Source organism: Fistularia commersonii, chromosome 9, assembly GCF_037954325.1.
Source record: "Fistularia commersonii isolate RoL2024-O1a breed Wild chromosome 9, RoL_Fcom_v1.0, whole genome shotgun sequence".
In the NCBI taxonomy this organism is placed as follows: domain Eukaryota; kingdom Metazoa; phylum Chordata; class Actinopteri; order Syngnathiformes; family Fistulariidae; genus Fistularia; species Fistularia commersonii.
In genome coordinates, this window is record NC_141292.1 from 5,729,940 (window position 1) to 5,750,066 (window position 20,127).

At 37.1% G+C, this 20,127-nt stretch overlaps 1 protein-coding gene across 3 annotated transcripts in view; it reads left to right on the top strand.

The window, feature by feature from the left end:
* The window catches only part of astn2 (astrotactin 2), a 269,469-nt gene that overhangs the window by 36,689 nt on the left and 212,653 nt on the right, over nt 1-20,127 (top strand). For all 3 annotated transcript variants that reach the window (XM_086152123.1, XM_086152124.1, XM_086152125.1), the window contains exon 2: nt 9,896-10,083. In XM_086152123.1, the coding sequence (XP_086008249.1) occupies nt 9,896-10,083 (188 nt within the window). The remainder of the gene's footprint in view (nt 1-9,895; nt 10,084-20,127) is intronic.

The following is a 20,127-nucleotide window of genomic DNA, read 5'->3' on the forward strand; positions in this document are numbered from 1 at the left end:
GGAGCGAACCAATCCATCCACATTCCCTTAGATGAATTATTTAATATTCATCAGCCTTTTCTGCTGTCATGAGAGACCTCTGTGCTATAGGCAGACGCCCCCCCCCCCGCCCGCCGAAGTTGGGTGCAGTCAGCGGAACAATGATGCATTATGCCACGTGTGTAACCAGAAGCGGCAAAGTGCCTTTAGGGTGCCAGCTTTCATCACTGTAAATGTTGATGACACCGGCTTGCTGCAGAGCTGACAAACTGTCATGGTAGCTGTCTTACTTACACAATTACCGACACCGGAATGCTATGATCACCTTTAATCTAATATACACCGACCCCTTTGCAAAATGCGTGTTGTTTTGTGGGCGGGCAGGGAACTGTATCTCTGCGCATTTGTGTTCTTGTCAGCTCAAAGACAACGTACTCTGATGAATCAAATTGTGTTGTCCTCAGCCCAAATCGAAGCGAGGCTGGGGCAGGATCCATGACTCTACATGCAAAATACAAAATACGATTAAAACTCACTTTGGAAATTATAACCTTAGACATCAGCAGAGAACAACCCCATTATAAAAGAAACATTGCATTATTTTTTTTTAAGGAAAGTATTCCTCTCCCCCTCATTTTTAAAGCTGTTTTCCTTGACCCATGCTACAACTCTGATCCACAGTTTACTCGCACCGGCTGCCAGCTGGCAGAGACTGGAAAAAAGCGACAACTGAAAAATCTAAAAAAGTCGTGTCGCTTCTTCACAAAGTCACACGTTGCTGCCTAACAAGTTCTAAATAGCAGCAAAAATTATTATAGCAGAGCGAGCTGGGGAGGCTGGAGTGATGATGAAGTGTTAGTGAAGATGTATGAGAAAGTAGGGAAAAATAGACGGAGAGGCAGATAGATGGATAGATAGATGGATAGATTGATAGAGGCTCTTTAGCGCATGACAGCACTGTATCCACAACTCTGGAACGGGCTCGACAGCCATAGTGACAGGAAATCAAATTGCGTGTGGGTGATACAAAACATCACAATGTGAAGTCACAGCACAATAATTCTACGTCCTACGGCGCCCCCACGAAGCCCGGAGCCTCTGCGCCGCAAGGGCAAACATACAAACCATCGCAACCAAATCTCTCCATCAGTTCAGCAACATCTGAACAACAATTAAGAAATGGAAAATGCAAGTTTGTGGATGCACACGTGCAGACACTGCAATCAAACCTTGACTATCCACACATAAAGACCAGACAAGGACTGATAAACAGCAGCAGCCTGTCGCAGCAGGAAGGCGGCGAATCAACCCACAGACTTTCATAATAAAAGTCCGTAGTAAAAAAAAAAAAAAAAGCAGCAGTAGCAGCAGCAATGAAAAACAGAAACATTGAAGCCAAATCACATTGCCACCATAAATAGCCAATGCATCAATCAGCAACGAAGAACACATAAATAATGAAATATTATTCCTACCTATTTGAAGTCCATCTTGCGTTTCTGTCACGGTGCAAAATAGGCAAAAGTGTTAATCCCAGTGCCATGATGGATGCTTGTCAGGGCAGTTCCACTTGTTGTCATTGTGATCCTAAAATAGGTAAAAAAAAAAAAAAAAAAAAAAGGTAAACTGTCACAAAATATGGCACCAACCTTTATATGTCCATCTTTTTTTTTTGTTTAAATCATTCAGATTATATACCTGTAAAACAGTAATTTACTATCAGATCTGTTTTTCTGACTGTCTGCAGGATACATACTGATCTGACCATTTGGTTTAAAACAAAAAAAAAAAAAGGATAGAATAAAAAATTAAAAATCAATGGTTATTTCAAAACTGATATGATGAGGTAAACCAACAGCCCAGCAGTTAAATAAGAGTCAGTTTGGATTATTGATGAAATGATCAGACCTGCCATAGATGTCAGTCATCTGCTTTTAAGTGCTTAGCACTACAAAGTAAGTGGAAGCAGCTGGAGAGTCCACAATATGAATTATTGGGGTTATGAAATCTAAATACACAGAATAACAACAGTATTACTTCTGAGATCAGTAAAAGATAAAAAAGATATACATGCACAATACAATTTTATCTGTGTCTGTGGTGTTGAGTGAATTTTCAGCCCATTTTTCTAATGGAATCTTGCATTGATTTTAACGTTGACTTTTGTTATTTTGCCCGTGTTTTATCAATCTGAAAATATTTTCTTTGGCTGCAGTTTGTCGAGTTTCAAAATACCAGCCAATGACAGATGGCGTGGATTTTTTATTATTTTCTTTTTTTTTAATCTGACTGTTGCGGTGCAGATATTTTACAGAATAAATGAATGGTCTACAACAAACTTTTTTCATGATATCAATCATTTGATGATATTCCAGGTCTGAGTATACTGCAGGTCACATTTTACTTTATCTAACTGCAGAATTTGTGCAATCATAAATGAGGTATATAACATGGAAAAGATTCAGTGATTAATGAGACAAGTGTGATTTAAATGTTTTTAAATTTAATCCAGTTGGTCCTATTGCATTAAAGAGAAAGCAGACATCTCTGCAGCAGTCATTTCTACTATTCTACAATTTGTGCTGGACTGATTAAGATCTCTCTCTAAAGCACGGTGCACCATTCGAGTCACAACCTGCTTTAAGCGCAATGTGCGTGTGAGAAGCCAAATGCCTCAGATGTTTACTTTCTCTATTTCTCTGGGCTCTACTGTTTGTTAAAGATCTCACACTTCCATGGCACCCGTCTCTCTCAACCTCATCGGTATAAATCAGGTCATGTATGTGGCAAAGCATTCCACAAAAGCGAGAGGAATGAATAAGATGCGCTTATTATTAGAGAGAAATGTTTCTCACAATGTGTATATGGATGACCTTGATGAATATATGCCGCACTCTACAGAAAGCTTTCATTTTCTGGAGCAATCTTATTGAAATTAAGGAAGAATATGGTTCTCAAATGATGAAAAAACTGTTTATGTGGTCGCCAGCTGTTAAAATGTTAGTTCTGCTGACTTTGAGCGTTCAATGGATTTCACTTAGAAATATCTTATGTGCCTACAGAGAGGACTTAGTGAAGACTAAAACGGTTTTATCAAGGATTTGAGTTAGGCTTTACGTGTGTGTCTCAGCCATAATACCTGCTTTGTGAAAAGTGAGGGTGAGTTTTCACAGCAGCTGTTATCACACTGTGTACAATAAAGAATGAAAGACTCCTTTTTTGGGAACCTGAATGAAAATTATATTTAATTAAAGCAAATCCAAATTGATCTTTAGATTCAATAGTGATTTGCAGCATTTCAATAAGTCAGGCTTTTCTTATCCCTACATGTATTTTGTGGAAAAAAAAAAAAAAAAAAATCAGACATTCACAGCATTAAACTTGTGTTTTGTGGAAAATAAAATACTTTAACATTTCAGCTCGACTATCTGCCTAACCATGACACGTCTATTAAATTGTAATGTGTCCCGCATTTATGTTTCATCATATCCATTTCCCAGCAGTCACACTGCATCAGTGGGATGTTTTCCTTCTTTCTAATGGTTATTGCTATACTGCCAAGCACCAACCACATATGGGGTCTCTTATAGCTTCAGAGATGGTTCCAACACATCTATTGCACCTTTTCATCATTTTCAGCAGTAGTTTTTGTAACGTGACAGCACCAATGTGTTTTTTTTTTTTTTGTTGTTTTTTTTTTTTGTTTGCTTTTTTGTCAATTTTTCTTATGAGATCCGGAGCCACAGCTATGGTCATCTTAAAATGTATATGGATAAATGAAATGTTTTCCGATATAAGGATTTGAGTCTTGAGATAAGCAAACATGCCTCTGTGATCCATGGTGGTCGTTTCCATGCATCTATGAAAGGATAATTCCTTTATGGTGTTTTTAGTGGCACAGTCATCGCTTCAAATGGCACCTTGCCTGGCTATATACGCACCCTCACTCATTTTGCATAGAAGCACGTTTACAATGTTTCTCCAAATGAATTGCAAGTATACACCAATCAGAAGTAAATGGCCATATTCGTGCAACAAAGACAGAAGCACACACACACACACTCACACACATACCTATCCTTTTTGTCTTTGAGGAGCAAACAGAGCTTCTGCATTTGCATAACAGCTAGCATTCAGCTCTTGAACCTTGCCTACTGTCAATGCATTTCGCTTTTAAATTTCTGCTTTAGTTGCGAGATATTATTTTCAGTTTTTCAAAAGAGACTCTCTCACTTTCTCTTTCTCTTTATCATTGTTCAAACAATTTTTTCCCCCACAATGAAGATAATTGGAGGCAATTATTTCAATGTTTGCCAATATATTAGAACATAGGGAATCATTTCTATATTATACAGATAGGGAGTGAGTCACGGTCAAGGATGTTCTATTCATTTTACATATCAGGAACATGTTTAAGAAATATAATGATAATACTAATAATGGCAGCACGATGGTGCGGCGGTTTGCGTTTCCGCCTCACTGCGAGAGCATCCCTGGTTAAATTCTAATAAGGGGCGTTCCTGCATGGAGTTTCCATGTTCTCCTCAAGTCTTACTGGGATTCTTTCAGGTTCTCTGTATTTTCCTCCACAGTTCAAAAACATTGGAGACCCTAAATTACCAAAACATGTGAATGAAAGGGTGAATGTTTGTACATCTCTTCATGAGTCGCTGTGATTGACTGGTTCCGGTTGTACCTCGTCTCTTGCGTTGTGACAGCTGGGATAGGCTGCAGAATCCCTGGCACCCCGAGTGCCTGACAAGCGGTATAGATCGTGATTATTATTATTTATTTTTACCAAAAAGAGTGGGTGGCAGAGTCTCCGTCATTATCACAGAGACTGTTCATGGGATCACGATCCCAAAAAAAAAATAAAAATAAAAAAAGGTTCAGTCTTCAACATGATGGAGCCCATAGAGTGAATGCACCAGAGACTTCCACCTCAGACTCCCAGTTTTAGCCTCCGGCTACTTGAATGGTGATTAGATAATTTCATCTCAACGCCCTCGCAGACAGAGTCTCCGGAATTATGTATTTTACAGAAGACGGGGTTTTGGATGCTCAAAAAAACCTGTATACATTGTTTTAAGTCTTCTGTCTGAAGGTACATTGGAGTCGAAAAGTCTCTAATAATATGGAAGTGATAGAATTCTTGCAATCACACAGCCGCTAATTTGCACTTTGTCGGGTTTTTATTTCAAGTCCTATCTTGATATCATCTCCCTTCCACTAAACACAACTGTAGGAGGCCGTTTGCTGTTAGTCTAATGCAAAAAGCTTTATGAAACTGACAAGGTGAAAGGTGAATCTGTGTCCTTGGTCCACATATTCACCAGAAAGAGCTGAACAGGCAGTAGTTATGGGCTGTAATAGTTTCACGGCCCACTAAATTTTATCATAAGCTGTTGTCAGCAGAAGTGTTGAGCATCTCGGTGGAGTATTAGAGGCAGAATGATATAAAAAGTGTACTTATAGTGTAATATAAAATAAAAAAAAAAAGTATGTATTTCAGGCAGGGAATCATTCAAAAGTGGACTTACAGAAGCATACAACCATTCACTTTCTTATTTCCCTGACGTCTGGACAATTTCGGGTCTCCAATGATACTACTGCATGCTTTTTTGATTATTGGCGATAAGTAGAGAACCCGGAGGAAACCGTGGGAGAACACGGAGAGTCCACACATAAAGAGTCCACACATAAAGGATCCCTAGTCAGAATCGAACCATGAATCTTCTCCCAGTGAGGTGGAAGCGTTAACCACATGCAAATCAGTGCCCTTTATATAAAAGTTAATTCCATCCATTCGTCATCTGCCGTTCACACTGGACTGGTCGCCGGTCAATCGCGGGGCCACATGTACAAACAGACAAGCATTCACTCACTCATTCACTCATTTTTTTTTTTTTTCTAATTAACCTATTGCATGTTTTTGGACTGTGGGAGGAAACTGGAGAACCTAGAGGAAACCCACGTAGACACGGGAGAACATGCAAACTCCACACAGAAAGGTAGAATTGAACAACGGTCCTTCATGCTGTGAGGTCAAAGTGCCGATCACTATGCCGCCATAACATATTATGAAGGTGGATAATGTATGAAATTTTTTGGGTTGAAAATAGAACATGCAATTGATGGTAATAGCACACATGAATAAATGCTCATAGTTAAATTATATAAATACAATTAAAAAATCCCAATCCAATTAGGTAACTGTGTCGGATTAGCGGCGTCACTGTGTAATACCTCTAACTCCGTGTTACTTCCCTCCATGCACCGTGAGAACCTACCACAGTGTCCAAAGCTCACATAACCCACTCTCACTGCCCGCATCCCCTGACCTGAGTCAGCGGGTTAATAACCAGCTACACCGAAAGTCATTTGTCATTCGCTACCTGCCGCTGATACGTGTCAGAGGACGTCTACTGCCCCGTCACCCGGCCACATGACAAGTTCTGTATCAAACCTCGCAATCTGCCGTCTCCCCCCCTGAGGCGCCGTCGTGCTTTTTTACCAAACAACCATCGTCAGTTGATAACATTAGATTCTTGTGCTGTGATCCTTATCCAGATAAACTTGAGCTCCCTCGGCACCTTTTTCATCTCCCCTCTCCTTTTTACATCAATTGTAATTGGGCGTGATATTTCTTTCTCTCTCTCTCTCTCTCTCTCCTTTTTAACTTTGTACGCTTTCTTTCTCCTTTGTTTTCATTTTTTTTTCTTTCCTGTGGTTTTCTTTGAAGTTGGAGTCTTGATGCAAGAACTAGCCTGAAGCTAATGATTTCATATTGGTACAAATTTACTGGATGATTAATGGAGATAAGAAGAGGACGCCGAATGGTGATGCAGCATTTCTGCAACTATAGTCAGTGAAGGGAAGTAGTCAGATTTTTCACATCTTGTAGTACAAATTAGAGTAAGTGATGTAAGTGAACTGAATCAGGTACATCGGATATCCTCCAGAAGTACTGAAATTTCAGCAATGTGTTTGTTACTGCTGGGCCCGATGGATGCAGTGATTTTAAGACTCTCTGGAACCCTCGTTTCAAATCGATTCAAGTCGTATTTTTGGGTGACTTTGTTTGGCCGATTTCAATCACTATCACAATACTGGTCAAATCATAGCTATTCAGACGATATGCAAATATATGTCACATGCACGGGGTGAAAATCAATGACTTGAGTTGAAGTCTTGGTCAACAGGCACAGCGAATGACTGACTTGACCCAGCAATATATATAAATATGTATGTAAGTAAATGTATAAAACTTGTGTTACCTCTGCCAAAGTATAACTACCGTATATTCCGGACGATAAGCCCCAACTTTTTTCACACACTTTGAACACTGTGGCTTAAACAACTTCTTCTTCTTCTTCTTCTTCTTCTTTCGGCTTTTCCTGTTAGGGGTCACCACAGCGAGTCAACTTTCTCCATCTAACCCTATTCTCTGTATCTTCCTCTCTCACTCCAACTACCTTCATATCCTCTCTCACTACGTCCATAAATCTTCTCTTTGGTCTTCCTCGAGACCTCTTGCCTGGCAGCTCCAGTTCCAGCCTCCGTCTACCAATATATTCATTATCTCTTCTCGGTACATGACCGAACCATCTCAGTCTGGCTTCTCTGACCTTCTCTCCAAAACATCGAACATGTGCCGTCCCTCTGATAGACTCATTCCTGATCCTATCCATCCTGGTCACTCCCAAAGAGAACCTCAACATCTTCATCTCTGCAACCTCTAGTTCTGCCTGCTGTCTTTTGGTCATTGTAACAGTTTCTAGTCCATACATCATCGCTATTGATTTTTTTAGGGGGGTGGGGGGTGGGGGGGGGGGGTAACGAGCTTCACGCCGTTAAAACATTAATCCTCATCACATCAGACCAATGAAATGATTGGGAAATTCTGGGGCCGTTCAACTCCGACACCGAAGACTTTGCTTGTTTTAGTGCGCAGGAGGAAGCCCAAGATAGCAATCAACTGGGCTGCTTATACTGGGTTGCGCTCAATAGTCTGGAAATTACAGTATATCATCAAAAAAAGTTTTCTGTCATGGCATTAAATCTGAAACTTCACTTGCCTCCTGCTGCTTGTAAAGAACTAAATAAGTGAATGAATAAATAAAATAGATAAATAAAGTAAAATAATGTCAAAGCAGTTGCTTGGAATGCTCATCCATGCACTTCATTTGCAGCAGATTGGATTATTTCAAAGGGTCTGTTCACAGGACCTCCAGAACAAGCTGTTTGACCCTAGCCTTTTCAAAATGCCATAGCTATTGCCCTGACCCAACCAGAGAAGTATTATCTAAATACAATATATTAATCCAGTTCTAGAGTCCCTGCTCCGGCAAACGGTCCTTGAAGGACTGATCTTAACATCCCATTGCTTGTATATATGTCATTTTGCGACTCAGCACCCAAAATCACAGCTGACATGGCGGTGATGTATGAACCCTCCAGCCCCCTTCAGGCAGACCCACTGGTTGCATTTGTTATCAAGCAACACTATCCTGGAAGAACCTCCCGTGACACGATCCTGACAAAGTGAATTCGAACAAACTCCTACAAATCCATCCAAAACTTCAATTTCCAATTGTTTAATCTGTGTTCCTTTTGTCTTCCTAAACAGTTGTGAATAATTTGATATATACATGTCCCTCTGTCCCTGCCCTACTTAATTGTAACTCTTTATTTTTCCCTTCTTTAAAGCACTCTGAATTCCCCCCATGCATGAAATGGGTTCTATAAATAAAAATGTCTTGCTTTGACTTAGCTGCTAGAGGTAGAATTTCGTTTTTAGGCTACTTAATATTCAAAGACAAAGGCAAAGCCAGCCTGAACCTAAAAGCCGACTTAGGGGAGCTTAATGATGCACTGGGCAATTAAAGGTCCCACGTCCTCATGGATCATTTGTCGAACGGACAGTTGGCTGACTGGAAATAACTTTGTTACTAGCCTAATGCAAAGTGGTATAAAGATGTTTCTATGTTTTTTTTGTTTTTTTTTTATCTATTTTTCATTATTATCTTATCAATTCATTTTTCCCTCCGGGACGGACAATAAGGGTTAATTTTTATATTTTAGTAAGTATCTGTCTGTAAAATCAATGTGATTAATGGGGATACATTGTATTATTCTTGTCAAAAAAATTCATCCTTCCAAAAAGCATTGCTACAGTTAGCAAAAAAAGTGATTTACTAAGTGCATTCGTCTTCAAAAAAATGAGGGAGAAAATGTCTAAAATCGAAATACTTTAGTAATGCACAAATATCTTAACTAAAGTAAGTCAAGTACTTGAATCATCTCCTCCCACTGACGTAAATTAATTAAAAATAACTTTAATGAAGCCATAATGTCTCCATTTGCAGGACTCTTTTTGTTCTTATTTTTTTTTTTTTAATAACAGGAAATGTGGAAATGAGCAAATGGACAGAGAAAACATAAGCCTTTCCGAACGGACTCATCAAGGCCCGTATTGACGTGGATGGCTGGAACACGTGTGATTTGTGTCACTTATTCTGTTTTCAAATGTAGACAAATCACTCACTAATGCCCACCAGCGAAAATGTCTTCATGGTAAAGATTTCCTCACAGCAGTTAAGTAATTTAATGGCTTGACAGTAATTCTTACTGAGCCAAAAATTATGACAGCCCGAGAAGGCCATCAAGCCATTCGAAGGTTTCCTGGCTGCAGCTAAGTGTTGATGTTCTTGGATCAAGAGCCTCTCCAGAATACTAATGCTTGACCTCAATCACATTATAACTTCCAAAGACTATTGAGTTGTTTTTCTTTTTAATGTTCATGGAATTGCAGGCGAGCAGACATGTATTAAAATAAACACAGTTGAAATGTCAATTTCTCATGGATTACATGGCGATTTAACTCCCCTCCCTTCCCTCTCGTGTTCTTTTGCAGAAATGTCAGGCACAGGGGAGGATATTTCTCAGGTACACTGGAAGCAGCAGTGGTTAGAGAACGGGACGCTGTACTTCCACGTTTCCGTGACGGAGTCCGAACTCCTCGCTCAGACAACCCAACCCACGGCCCGGGAACCTGCTCACGCATTGCATGAACACATGCATTTGCTGCATATCTCGGTCATGGTAAGTTTTATCGCATGCAATTATGAATTACAGACAATATAGAAATATTTATCCTGAATGATTAATCACTGATTAATGGAGGAAAGAGGGTTGTGTTTGATAAATAAATAAATAAATAAACAAACATGATATGAATCACGTGTTATGGTTGTTGGAGTTAATCGAACAAAAAAATATGTCAAAAATTTAGGGAGTGCGTTTGAAAGTGCAGTATCATCATAACAACTAAAAATAAGGAACTACCCTCTGGCTGTTACCTGCCAACTGAAACTGCGAATGCAAATACGGTTCCATTTAAGGTTTGGCATGTAGAACAGCAAGTGAAAGTATGTAAACAAAACTGCATACACACTCGTATTGCTGGAAGTTATCAGCTTTCACAAGACCACATCATAAATGATCCCACAAATAAGAATGTCTGCTTATCACAGATTAAAAGGAGAAATAAAGGCAACTCCATAATACAGTTATTTATTTATAAGAAAAATAAAATATATATATAAAAAAAATGGTGAACAAACTGTCAGGAGTACCTGAATTTTAAATTAAATATAAGCAGATCAGTCTGGGTCCCTCAAAATGTTCTTGTCAAAAGGCATCAGGGAATTCTTACATAAAGTTAGGGAGCATAGAAAGTGTAGAAAGTCCTATCCAGATTAAAAAAAAAACATATATATATATATATATATATTAACACAACACCTATATATATATACATATGTCTAAGCAAATTTAAATATATAGATTTAGATTTATATTATTAGAAAATTAGAATATTGTGATAAAGTTCTTTATCTTCTGTAATGCAATTTAAAAAATTCAAAAATTACTTTTTCATTATATTCTTATACTTTGAGATAGGATATTTGAGTGTTCTTAAGATGTAAGCCATAATCAGCAATATTAAAATGATAAAAGGCTTGCAATATTTCACTTGATGTATAATGAATCCACAATGTATGACATTTTTGTTTTTGAAATTGCAGTACAGATGATAAAGACCTTTATCACAATATTCTAATTTTCTGAGACAGTCCTGTATATATATTTACATACATGCACATATATACACCCCCCAAAAAATCAATTTTTATTTTAAGCAATACTCTTCAAATTATACCCATTCATATATTTATACCATCTTTAGCAATATGAGGAAACACAGCCAAACATGCATGATAATAGTTAGAGACAAGCACAAGCTCTGCCTCTGCTCGGGCCGTCTGTCTCCTATTCTTGCAGCCGAGTCACCATCCTGCTTGCAAACTTAAATGAAAGAGTGTGTTCAAACTCTAGTTTATATGACTTCACCTGAACTACAAGGCTGCTCTGTGCTGAATTGACAGCACCTGGTTCTCTGTTAATGTCAAGTAGAATATCAGAGAGATATTTTGAGTAAAATATAACTATTTGATCACCTGTGAGATGCTCTGATCTTTGGAGGTCATTGTCACAGAGGCTCAACAGCAGCTCCGGCGCCTGCAGAAAGTATTATCCGCCTGACTTGCTTTCATGTGCTGGATGCTTATCTCCATTCTGTTGTTGACGCAATAAATGACCAGCTTAAAAATAATTCCCTTTGTGAAACTGTGAGTAATATTTGCTTAGCAACACTTAGGCTATTCTCAGAGTGATTTCTCCGTGAACGGTTAGTACTGTCATCAAGCCAAAATGGGAGTAATTCTCTTCTCTCATGTACGTGCTATTTATTCATACTTTATTCAGAGATGCATTAAATAGTGGAAAAGAACACTTGGCTGTTCTGTGGCATGTGAGATTTTTCTTTTGTATCATGGTTTACAGTCCAAAGGGAGTGGGTGATTTAAATTGAATGTGCAACAATTCAAATTGTGCTTTGGCCAAGAGGAAATACCTAGAAAATTGTAAAATCGAGCATGATCACGATGAAAACACAATACAGGCTGTAAAAGTCGAACAAATGCAGAGGATACGCTGATGCGAAAACCCAGGCGGAAAAAACAGATTTAAAAGAGCCACCAGCGGCAAACCTGAAGCAGTGCCATTGTTCTTTTAGAATAGAATTAAATATTCCTTTAATTGTCCCACAGTGGGGAAATTTCAATCACTACAGCAGAAAGTGGACAGTGCAAGAAAAGTTATCAAAAATATAAAAACTAAGAATAAACAAAAGTGTTTATAGTATGTATAAACAGGTAGGGCTTGTATTAACAAGTTGCACCATAACAATATGATAATATATAAATTGCATAAACTATGAAGGTAGTTGGTGTGGGAGAGAAAGATACGGAGAATAGGGTTAGATGGAGAAAGTTGATTCGCTGTGGCGACCCCTGAAGGGAAAAGCCAAGAGAAGAAGAAGAAGGGCAAGAATAAATTACATAAACAGTATAAATGTGCAAAAGTTGTGACTAGCAGCGAACAAAAGCAATACATGTAGTGGTAGCAGTGCAGCATTTACTGCTACAGTGTCCGAGTGAGTGGATGGTTGGAGAGTGAACAAATGGACACTTGAGTAAGAAGAGAGACGAATGAATGAATGAATGAATGAATGAATGAATGAATGAATGAATGAATGAATGAATGAGAAGTCTATTGAGAGCAGAGCTGGTTGTTAAATAGTCAAACAGCAGCTTGCAGGAAGGACGTGCGGAGTCTTTCCTTCACACTCTTGGGGTGAAGGAGCCTGTCGCTGAAGTGTTTTCAAATAATTCTTTAACAAGCAGCTCGCAGGAAGGCTAGACTGCTGTGTCAGAGTTCGGTGAGCGATCTGGCATTTTCTTTCCTTACATCCTGCTTTCGATCCAGTTGTCTGCATGCAAATGCCTATTTTGAAAATATTTTGCTTTAAATAACAAGTATCCAAAAACGCCAGAATTGAAAGTAGTTGACTTGCTGCACACTGCTTCATGCAGACCTGTGAATTTTGATTGAGGTTTTAATTTGAGTTTGTTTGTGTATTTCATTTAATTAATTTGATTATCAGTGTTTTTTTTTTATTTTTTATTTAATTTATTTATTTATTTTATGTTTGTTTGTTATTTTTTTTTGTTCTTGCCCCTTGTTTCCCTGCAGTGACCCCCATGTTCTTTTGGTGTTTATTTTCCCCGCAGCATTTACTGTAATCACTGAACTGATAAAAGAGGAAAGGGGCAAAACAAGTGCACCGTGCTTTTGTCCCATTGTGTATGTTTTCCCGCGGGAAAATGCACAATCTGAACAAGTGTTCACTATTTTATTTTTCCTCTTTGGTTAAATTGGGAGGTTAGAATGCAAGGCAGCTTCATCCCACAAAACATGTGCAGTGATTATTCTCCTTCAGTATTTAATTGATTAATCCAATTATAACATTATTTATATAAATATTGTTTTAATTCATTCAAAAACTAATAAGAAATGAACACTTGATAACTTCATATAGCCTTATAATGTAAGTCGTTATATATACATATATATATATATATATGTTTTTTTTTTTTTCTGGTTAACTCTTGCATAAGTATATTCAAGGACAATAGATGGAAAAGACAGATGAATTATAATTTTTTAACAAGAAAGTTACATTTTTGATTGATTTATTTAATGTAGGTATTTATTAATTTATATTATTGTTTTCTTTTATTTGATTTTTTTTTTTTGCATGTTTTGATGGAGCACTAAGCCAAGGTTAATTGATTTTGGGCCAAAAAAATATTTTCCAATTACCTCATTCATTAAATTTCCACTGCCCTCCCTCCCTATCTCGGCTGCATTTCGTGTCGAAGAAGTTCGATTTCACCTCACGTTACAAATACCCCACTTTGTGTTTTGAGCACTCACTTTCAGCTTACTCCATGCTAGAATCAATTGTGTCCTTTGTAGATACTGCGAGTGCAGAAATCAAAAGCATAATTGAAAACAATTACATTAACATTATTGAGCTTGTAATGGAGTCAATGAATGAGAATGTTGAAAAAAAAAAAAAAAAAAAAAAAAAAAAAATCACCAAAATTGAATGCAGCCAGAATTATGTAAGTTAACATTACAATGGTAAAGAGGGACATGTTCATTGAAACACTGATGCATTGTCAAAATGTCCAATTGCAAGATAAGAATAATCAACACTAGAGCGTTACCCGAATGAAGCCAACGATTCCTGGAGTAAAGGAAATAAAAGCAACCCTCAGTGATATGGGATGACTGACATGTTTTAAGCCGCTTCATATTATTCCCCGCCATGTCCCACTATGAGTGAGAATAATTAATACATGCATGGGGTGGTGCTGAACAACATGTGAGAAAATTAAAAAAAAAAAAAAAAAAAAAAAAAAAACAACGAGAGAGAGATTGGGAGAAAAAAAATGTTTCTGTTTCATTTCCATTGCACTGAATGATAACTCACAAAACGTCAACGTCACTGTATTTAAATAAGCATGTTTCCCCACATTTGTGTGATATGTTTAATAGTCAGTTGTGTGTCCGTAGCACCACATGTTCCGTTTCATTTCTAAAAGGTAATTATAACATATCTGATATTAATCAAAGCATCGAGGCCGATGGATGTTTCACCGGGCCACTGTGATTTTAATGACTGTCCAGCCGTAGGAGGGAGGAGTCATTATCATATCTTACAGCGTCGGCATTTCTATGAAAGAGAGACATTATTGCGAGGTTCATAATGTAAAAAAAGGGATGGGATGAAAAGGGGAATCATATCGAGGCAGTCAGAGCTGAATGGAAGGTGTGCTGCTTTGGCCTTATGGCCCCGAGGTGTCTCCTGGCTGTTTGAGTGAACATCATTATGTCTGATACTGTCAGTTTTGGGAGCGACTGAAGTGTGAGTACTCAATTCTTCTGGCATTGAGCTGTCAGTTCCTCACTCACTCAAGCAATCCCTTTTCCTTCTTCTTCTTTTTTTTCTCCTTTTTTTTCCACTGTCCTTGTCTATGTCATATGACAGAGGCAGGGATGGCTATCAGATTTAACACTGTTTGTGATGAAAAAAAAAAAGGTTTGAAAGATCTGGCATATTTGAAACCTGATGTATTGATTATATCCACTTGAGTATTATTATTATTTTTTTAATTAATTCTCATTTTAATTTTTAACACACACTTCCAACTAGCAGACAGGAAAATAAGATCATGTCTGTTATTCATGTATACATTTACTCATTTATTTATTTATTCATTTATTGATTTGTTCCTTTCCATTTCACAATTTCAACACTGCATTCCTGGAGTAATAATAATTATTGTGTCAGTTGTAAACATTATTTTAGTCTGGTTCAAAATCAGTCCAGTTAGGTAACTGAAAAATTGACAGGCCTTGATGGCAGGGAAAGAAAGTTGGCTGAATAAAAAGGAGACCCAACCTTCTGGGTTTCGGGCCAGATGCCCACGCCAGCAGGATCCAACACGCTATGATTCAAGATTTATTGTTTTATAAGCACCATCGCCCAGTCATAGACAGAGAGGGAAATAAACAATTGGAGGAGAAACAACTCGAACCTTGAACTGCCGCGTGTACCGTGAATCCTTGCTGCACATTTTCCAAAATTTAGTTTAAAAGATAAATTAAACAGCTCTAAAATAATTTGCTGACGGTTTGTTTATTCGAGGATTCTCCTCCTGGCTCATCAGACATTCACTGATGGCTGGTTGATGCTTCAAGCGTTCCTCCACTATGTAGCTCTAGACAGTTTTGTTGACCATTATTTAGTTTGCAACCATTGTTTATGCTCTTATATCTCTAAAATGAAACAATGAGGAGTGGAGTAATTTACCCGAGGATTTATTCTGGTGATGTCATGAGCTTTGGAGCAGACAGTTTTCCACCAGAAACCCTGCAGCACTTTTTATTCAGTCGGGAGTTGCAGCACTATAATCCTATTATTCAAAATCAAACACAATATTTAACAATATGTTAAATGAAATACAGCATTAATATTACGTGGATACTGGTATGATCGTCGGGATCTGATAAATTAGCCGACGGGATGTCGTCTAAGTGGAGTTGAAAATCAAATAATTTCATACCACCCGGTCTACTGTTTTAAATAAAACAAGAAATACTTTCAATCGGACAAATAAAAAGAAAAATGATAAAAATGACATCAGAAAAATATACATTTTCGCTTGACATGAGCAGCTATGAATCAGCAGGGAAAAGAGTCCGCTGTGTTTCTTTGTTGTGTTTACAGACGTGGGATTACTGCAGAATCCGATAGTTCCCCTGTTCATTTCAGCCGCCTTGCCGGGCGACCCCAGTTCCCTGTTCTCTGACACTCTGTGGCATTGTTTTCCACACCGCGGACGCCACGGCGTGGTGCTGATTAAATGCCTCACCGAGTGATCCGGATAGAAACCTGGTGTAACGCGACCTCGGATGAGTTTCAAATAAAATCTCTTGCTGATGATAAGTTTTATTTCAACTCAGAGAAGAAATTTTTTTGCATTTTAGGATCAAACTTCTACAAATATAATGAAGAGTGGCATCATGGTATATGATATATAAAATACCCCCCCCCAAAAAAAGAAAATAATAAAAAACATAAAGATTGCTGACGTTTTTCATAATAATATACACATGTGCAATTGTTATGTAATAATTTATAATTAGATCTTGGATTTGCACTCTATTTTCAAAACTTAATCACATACTTAATTTAAATATAAGAAGTTGGACATTTTGGACATATGACAAATGTTTTATGATTTAAACAGTTTTTGAGCATTGGTAAAATAACCATAATGCCATTGAATGGCTTAAGATTCTCGAAGAAGTCTGATTTCATCATGATTACTGTTAAAGTATAACATTTTTGCTCGAGAGTTTAACCAACAGACTAATTTGACCAAATGTGACAGTCACAATCGCAATTTCATTAATACATTTAATAGTTTTTTTTCTTTGAGGTAGCCAAATAATTTGCACAAGAAAGATAATACTTCAGAACACCATAAGTCATATTTGTACACCAAATATGCCTAAATAATGATTGCTTTTGAATTGATAGTAGATTGCTGATATACAGTATTAAAGAAAAAATATATATATATAAAAAGGCCAAAACAATCTATCCATTGGAAGTGTGAGTGGAGAGATTTGTATACAGAATATTATTCCCTTTAATGTGTTAATGGATTTCTGCAGGTACTTGGCAATATATTTATTAATTTCGAGTCTTTTGTTTTCTACATCATGATGGAGGCTCACAGAAAAATGGAAACGTCTTTCCACATATATGAGAAAAGTCAATGCATGATAAAAATGATTTGACAGAATGTCAATTTATATACACTGTTTGTGCGTGTGTGCATGTGTTATCTATTGAATTATTAAGATTCCCCTGCACTAAATTCACCCATTATTGTCCCATTATGCATTAAGTGTCAGAGAGCAAGACAGACACCTCTGCCCATTTTACACAACACACCATCCGCAACGTACAATCCATAGTTTACGGAAAGACGTCATTTTTCTATCAAAAAGGTCAAGTTCACATAAGACATAATTGCATTTCTAAACCATCCAAGCTGGAAGTGACACTAATAAAAGACTTTGAATATAGACAGTGAATTATTGTGTCCGGTATCTCGGAAGATTTTTCAGACAAAGGGCATGTTTACGTTCATTGGGAGTACAAATATTATTTTCCCAAAATGAGATGCAATAAAGTCTGGCAGTTGTGATTTCAGATGGTACATTACAGGACATTATCATCCCTTTCTTTTATACCTATGCATTTGCAGTGAAACGCGACATGAAAATTAAACTTATTTAATTGATAATCTGGGCATTGTGACAATATCGACTTAGCAAAAAACAAATCCCCTCAGAATTGATCAAAACTAAAGTAATTTTTTTTTTTTTGATAATTAACCATGCATCTCAGGAATATTACTATTATCACTGTCCGGATAGAGCTACATGAGGATACACTCCGTCCAACATGGCTGGAACGGTTTCCATGTAATTAAGTCGTCACTGGTGATATATGACTGTTAGTGTGATAGGTCTTGGAGGTGTTTGAGGAAATTGTGGCTCCAGTGGAATCAGGGGCAAAAGAAATTAATATCCATCATCATCATTATACGGCAAAAGCTGGCTTAGTGTTAACGTGTGCAAGGACACTTTCATTGGTGTATTAAAGCCCAAAGGGAGTTACATTTTAATTGCTGTAAGCTTTAATTGCCTCTGTCACATACTGGTTTGTACACATTTTACATGTGTGTGCTATTGCACAACGAATAGAAAAATCTGTTCCAATTAAATTTGCTTGTAGCCGGCAGCTCAAGAGGCACAATTGAAGGTTCCAGATTAAGAAGTATTTTGAAAAGTGATTTGCTCAAGTACTGGATTGTACTAATAATGTGCCATTATATCATCTCGGTTGTGTATGACTCCTGTGATTCAAAACAATTAACATGCAGATTGCCTTTTTTTTTTTTTTTTTTAATTTAACAACATATTTTTCCCCTCAATATATAACACCAACTATGGCTACACTAGAATAATCAAATATTGAAATATCGACAACTCCATTCATTTTGGTTATCATATCCAAATATTTTAATGTTCCCAGACTACTAATGGTTTAATATAATACAAACACGGATACCGATGACTGTCTCATTCATCAGGTGAAAAAAATAAATCAATAAATAAATCAATTAAGAAGTGGACAAATAAATAAAAAAGGTAAGCCCCATCCAAACTCCCAGCTGGATATTATGCCTACATGTGGTTTTCATCACACTGGGTCTGTTGCATTGCCATACAAGAACCAAGCTTTATCCCTAAAGCACTGTGGCCTTGAAAATTCTTTATAAACTGTGTGGCATTAGTCTACAAAAACTGAACAGCAGAGTACTTTATTTTTTTATTTTGTTTAGTTGTGGTATTTTGTTTATTTTACTTCAGGGCTACAAAGCAAGCAAACAACGCTCTTGCTTCGATATCCAAATGACACATTATACATATACAACAATTTTGATATTTAGGCTTGCAGCTGTCTCCCATTTCCTCTAAGAAAAAATTCTGATGCATCACCTCAATTATGGTCACAGTTTTATTGAAGATTTCAACCCCTCTCCGGTTATAAACAGCTGCCCGCTGCTGCAAGAAAATAGTTGATTAGAATGAAAAAACAAAATAATTTGGGAGTCATTTTGACACTTGATGATTCTATTATTTTTAGATTTAGATAGAATTTAGGTTTGGAGTTTTTTTCATATGAATTATTGTCTGTATTTTGTTTTCTACAGATGTGAATTTATTTATAATTTTGATGCTCATGAGGCTGCAGTGAAATTTATTAAATCATGGGCGCTGAAAGCTACTAAGTGACAACCAGAGGCTAACTTGTGCTTGCATCATGAGCTGCAGTCTAATGCTAGATTAAGTGACCACGATGCACACATGCAACATCAAGCTGTCCTTCTCAAAGTAACTGCTAAGTCTTGAAGCCTAAACTGAATGTACTCATGCTGAAAGTTGCTATAATTACAGTCTCAATTGGCTTGATGAACACCAAATGTGAACTCTGCCGCTAAGCCGTGATTTACCCATTAATGAACAGTCCAAATGCCCCGTTCAGCGAAAGGCAAAAAGTATAAATAGCAAGAGCAATTGGCTGTTCTAAAGTAGTTTTGATACCATCACTGCGACCTATACTTCTCCTCAGCCTACTAATCTTTTTTTGTAATAATATTGGTAGTGCAAATCAATAAATTATTATTATTATTAATTATTATAATTTTTATACAATGATTATTGTGTATAATTATCATTATAAACAGTTAGGATTTTTTATTATCAATATTAGTAGTAGTAGTATAAATTATGTTGTAAGAAACATTGTCTTCATTGTCAATGAAAGCCTCTCTGTTTCCTTTTTCTACTTCTTTTCACCTTGCTTTTATATCTCTGTAAAAATTGTTCATTTTCTTCAATATAAGTTATACTGTTCCTTTCCATCCCCAATACAGCATTATGTTCATTAGAGGAATTATTGAATTTGCTGTAAAAGAGACAATAAAATAACCAATCGAAGAGTCACTGAGGTTTACCTCTGTAATCAAA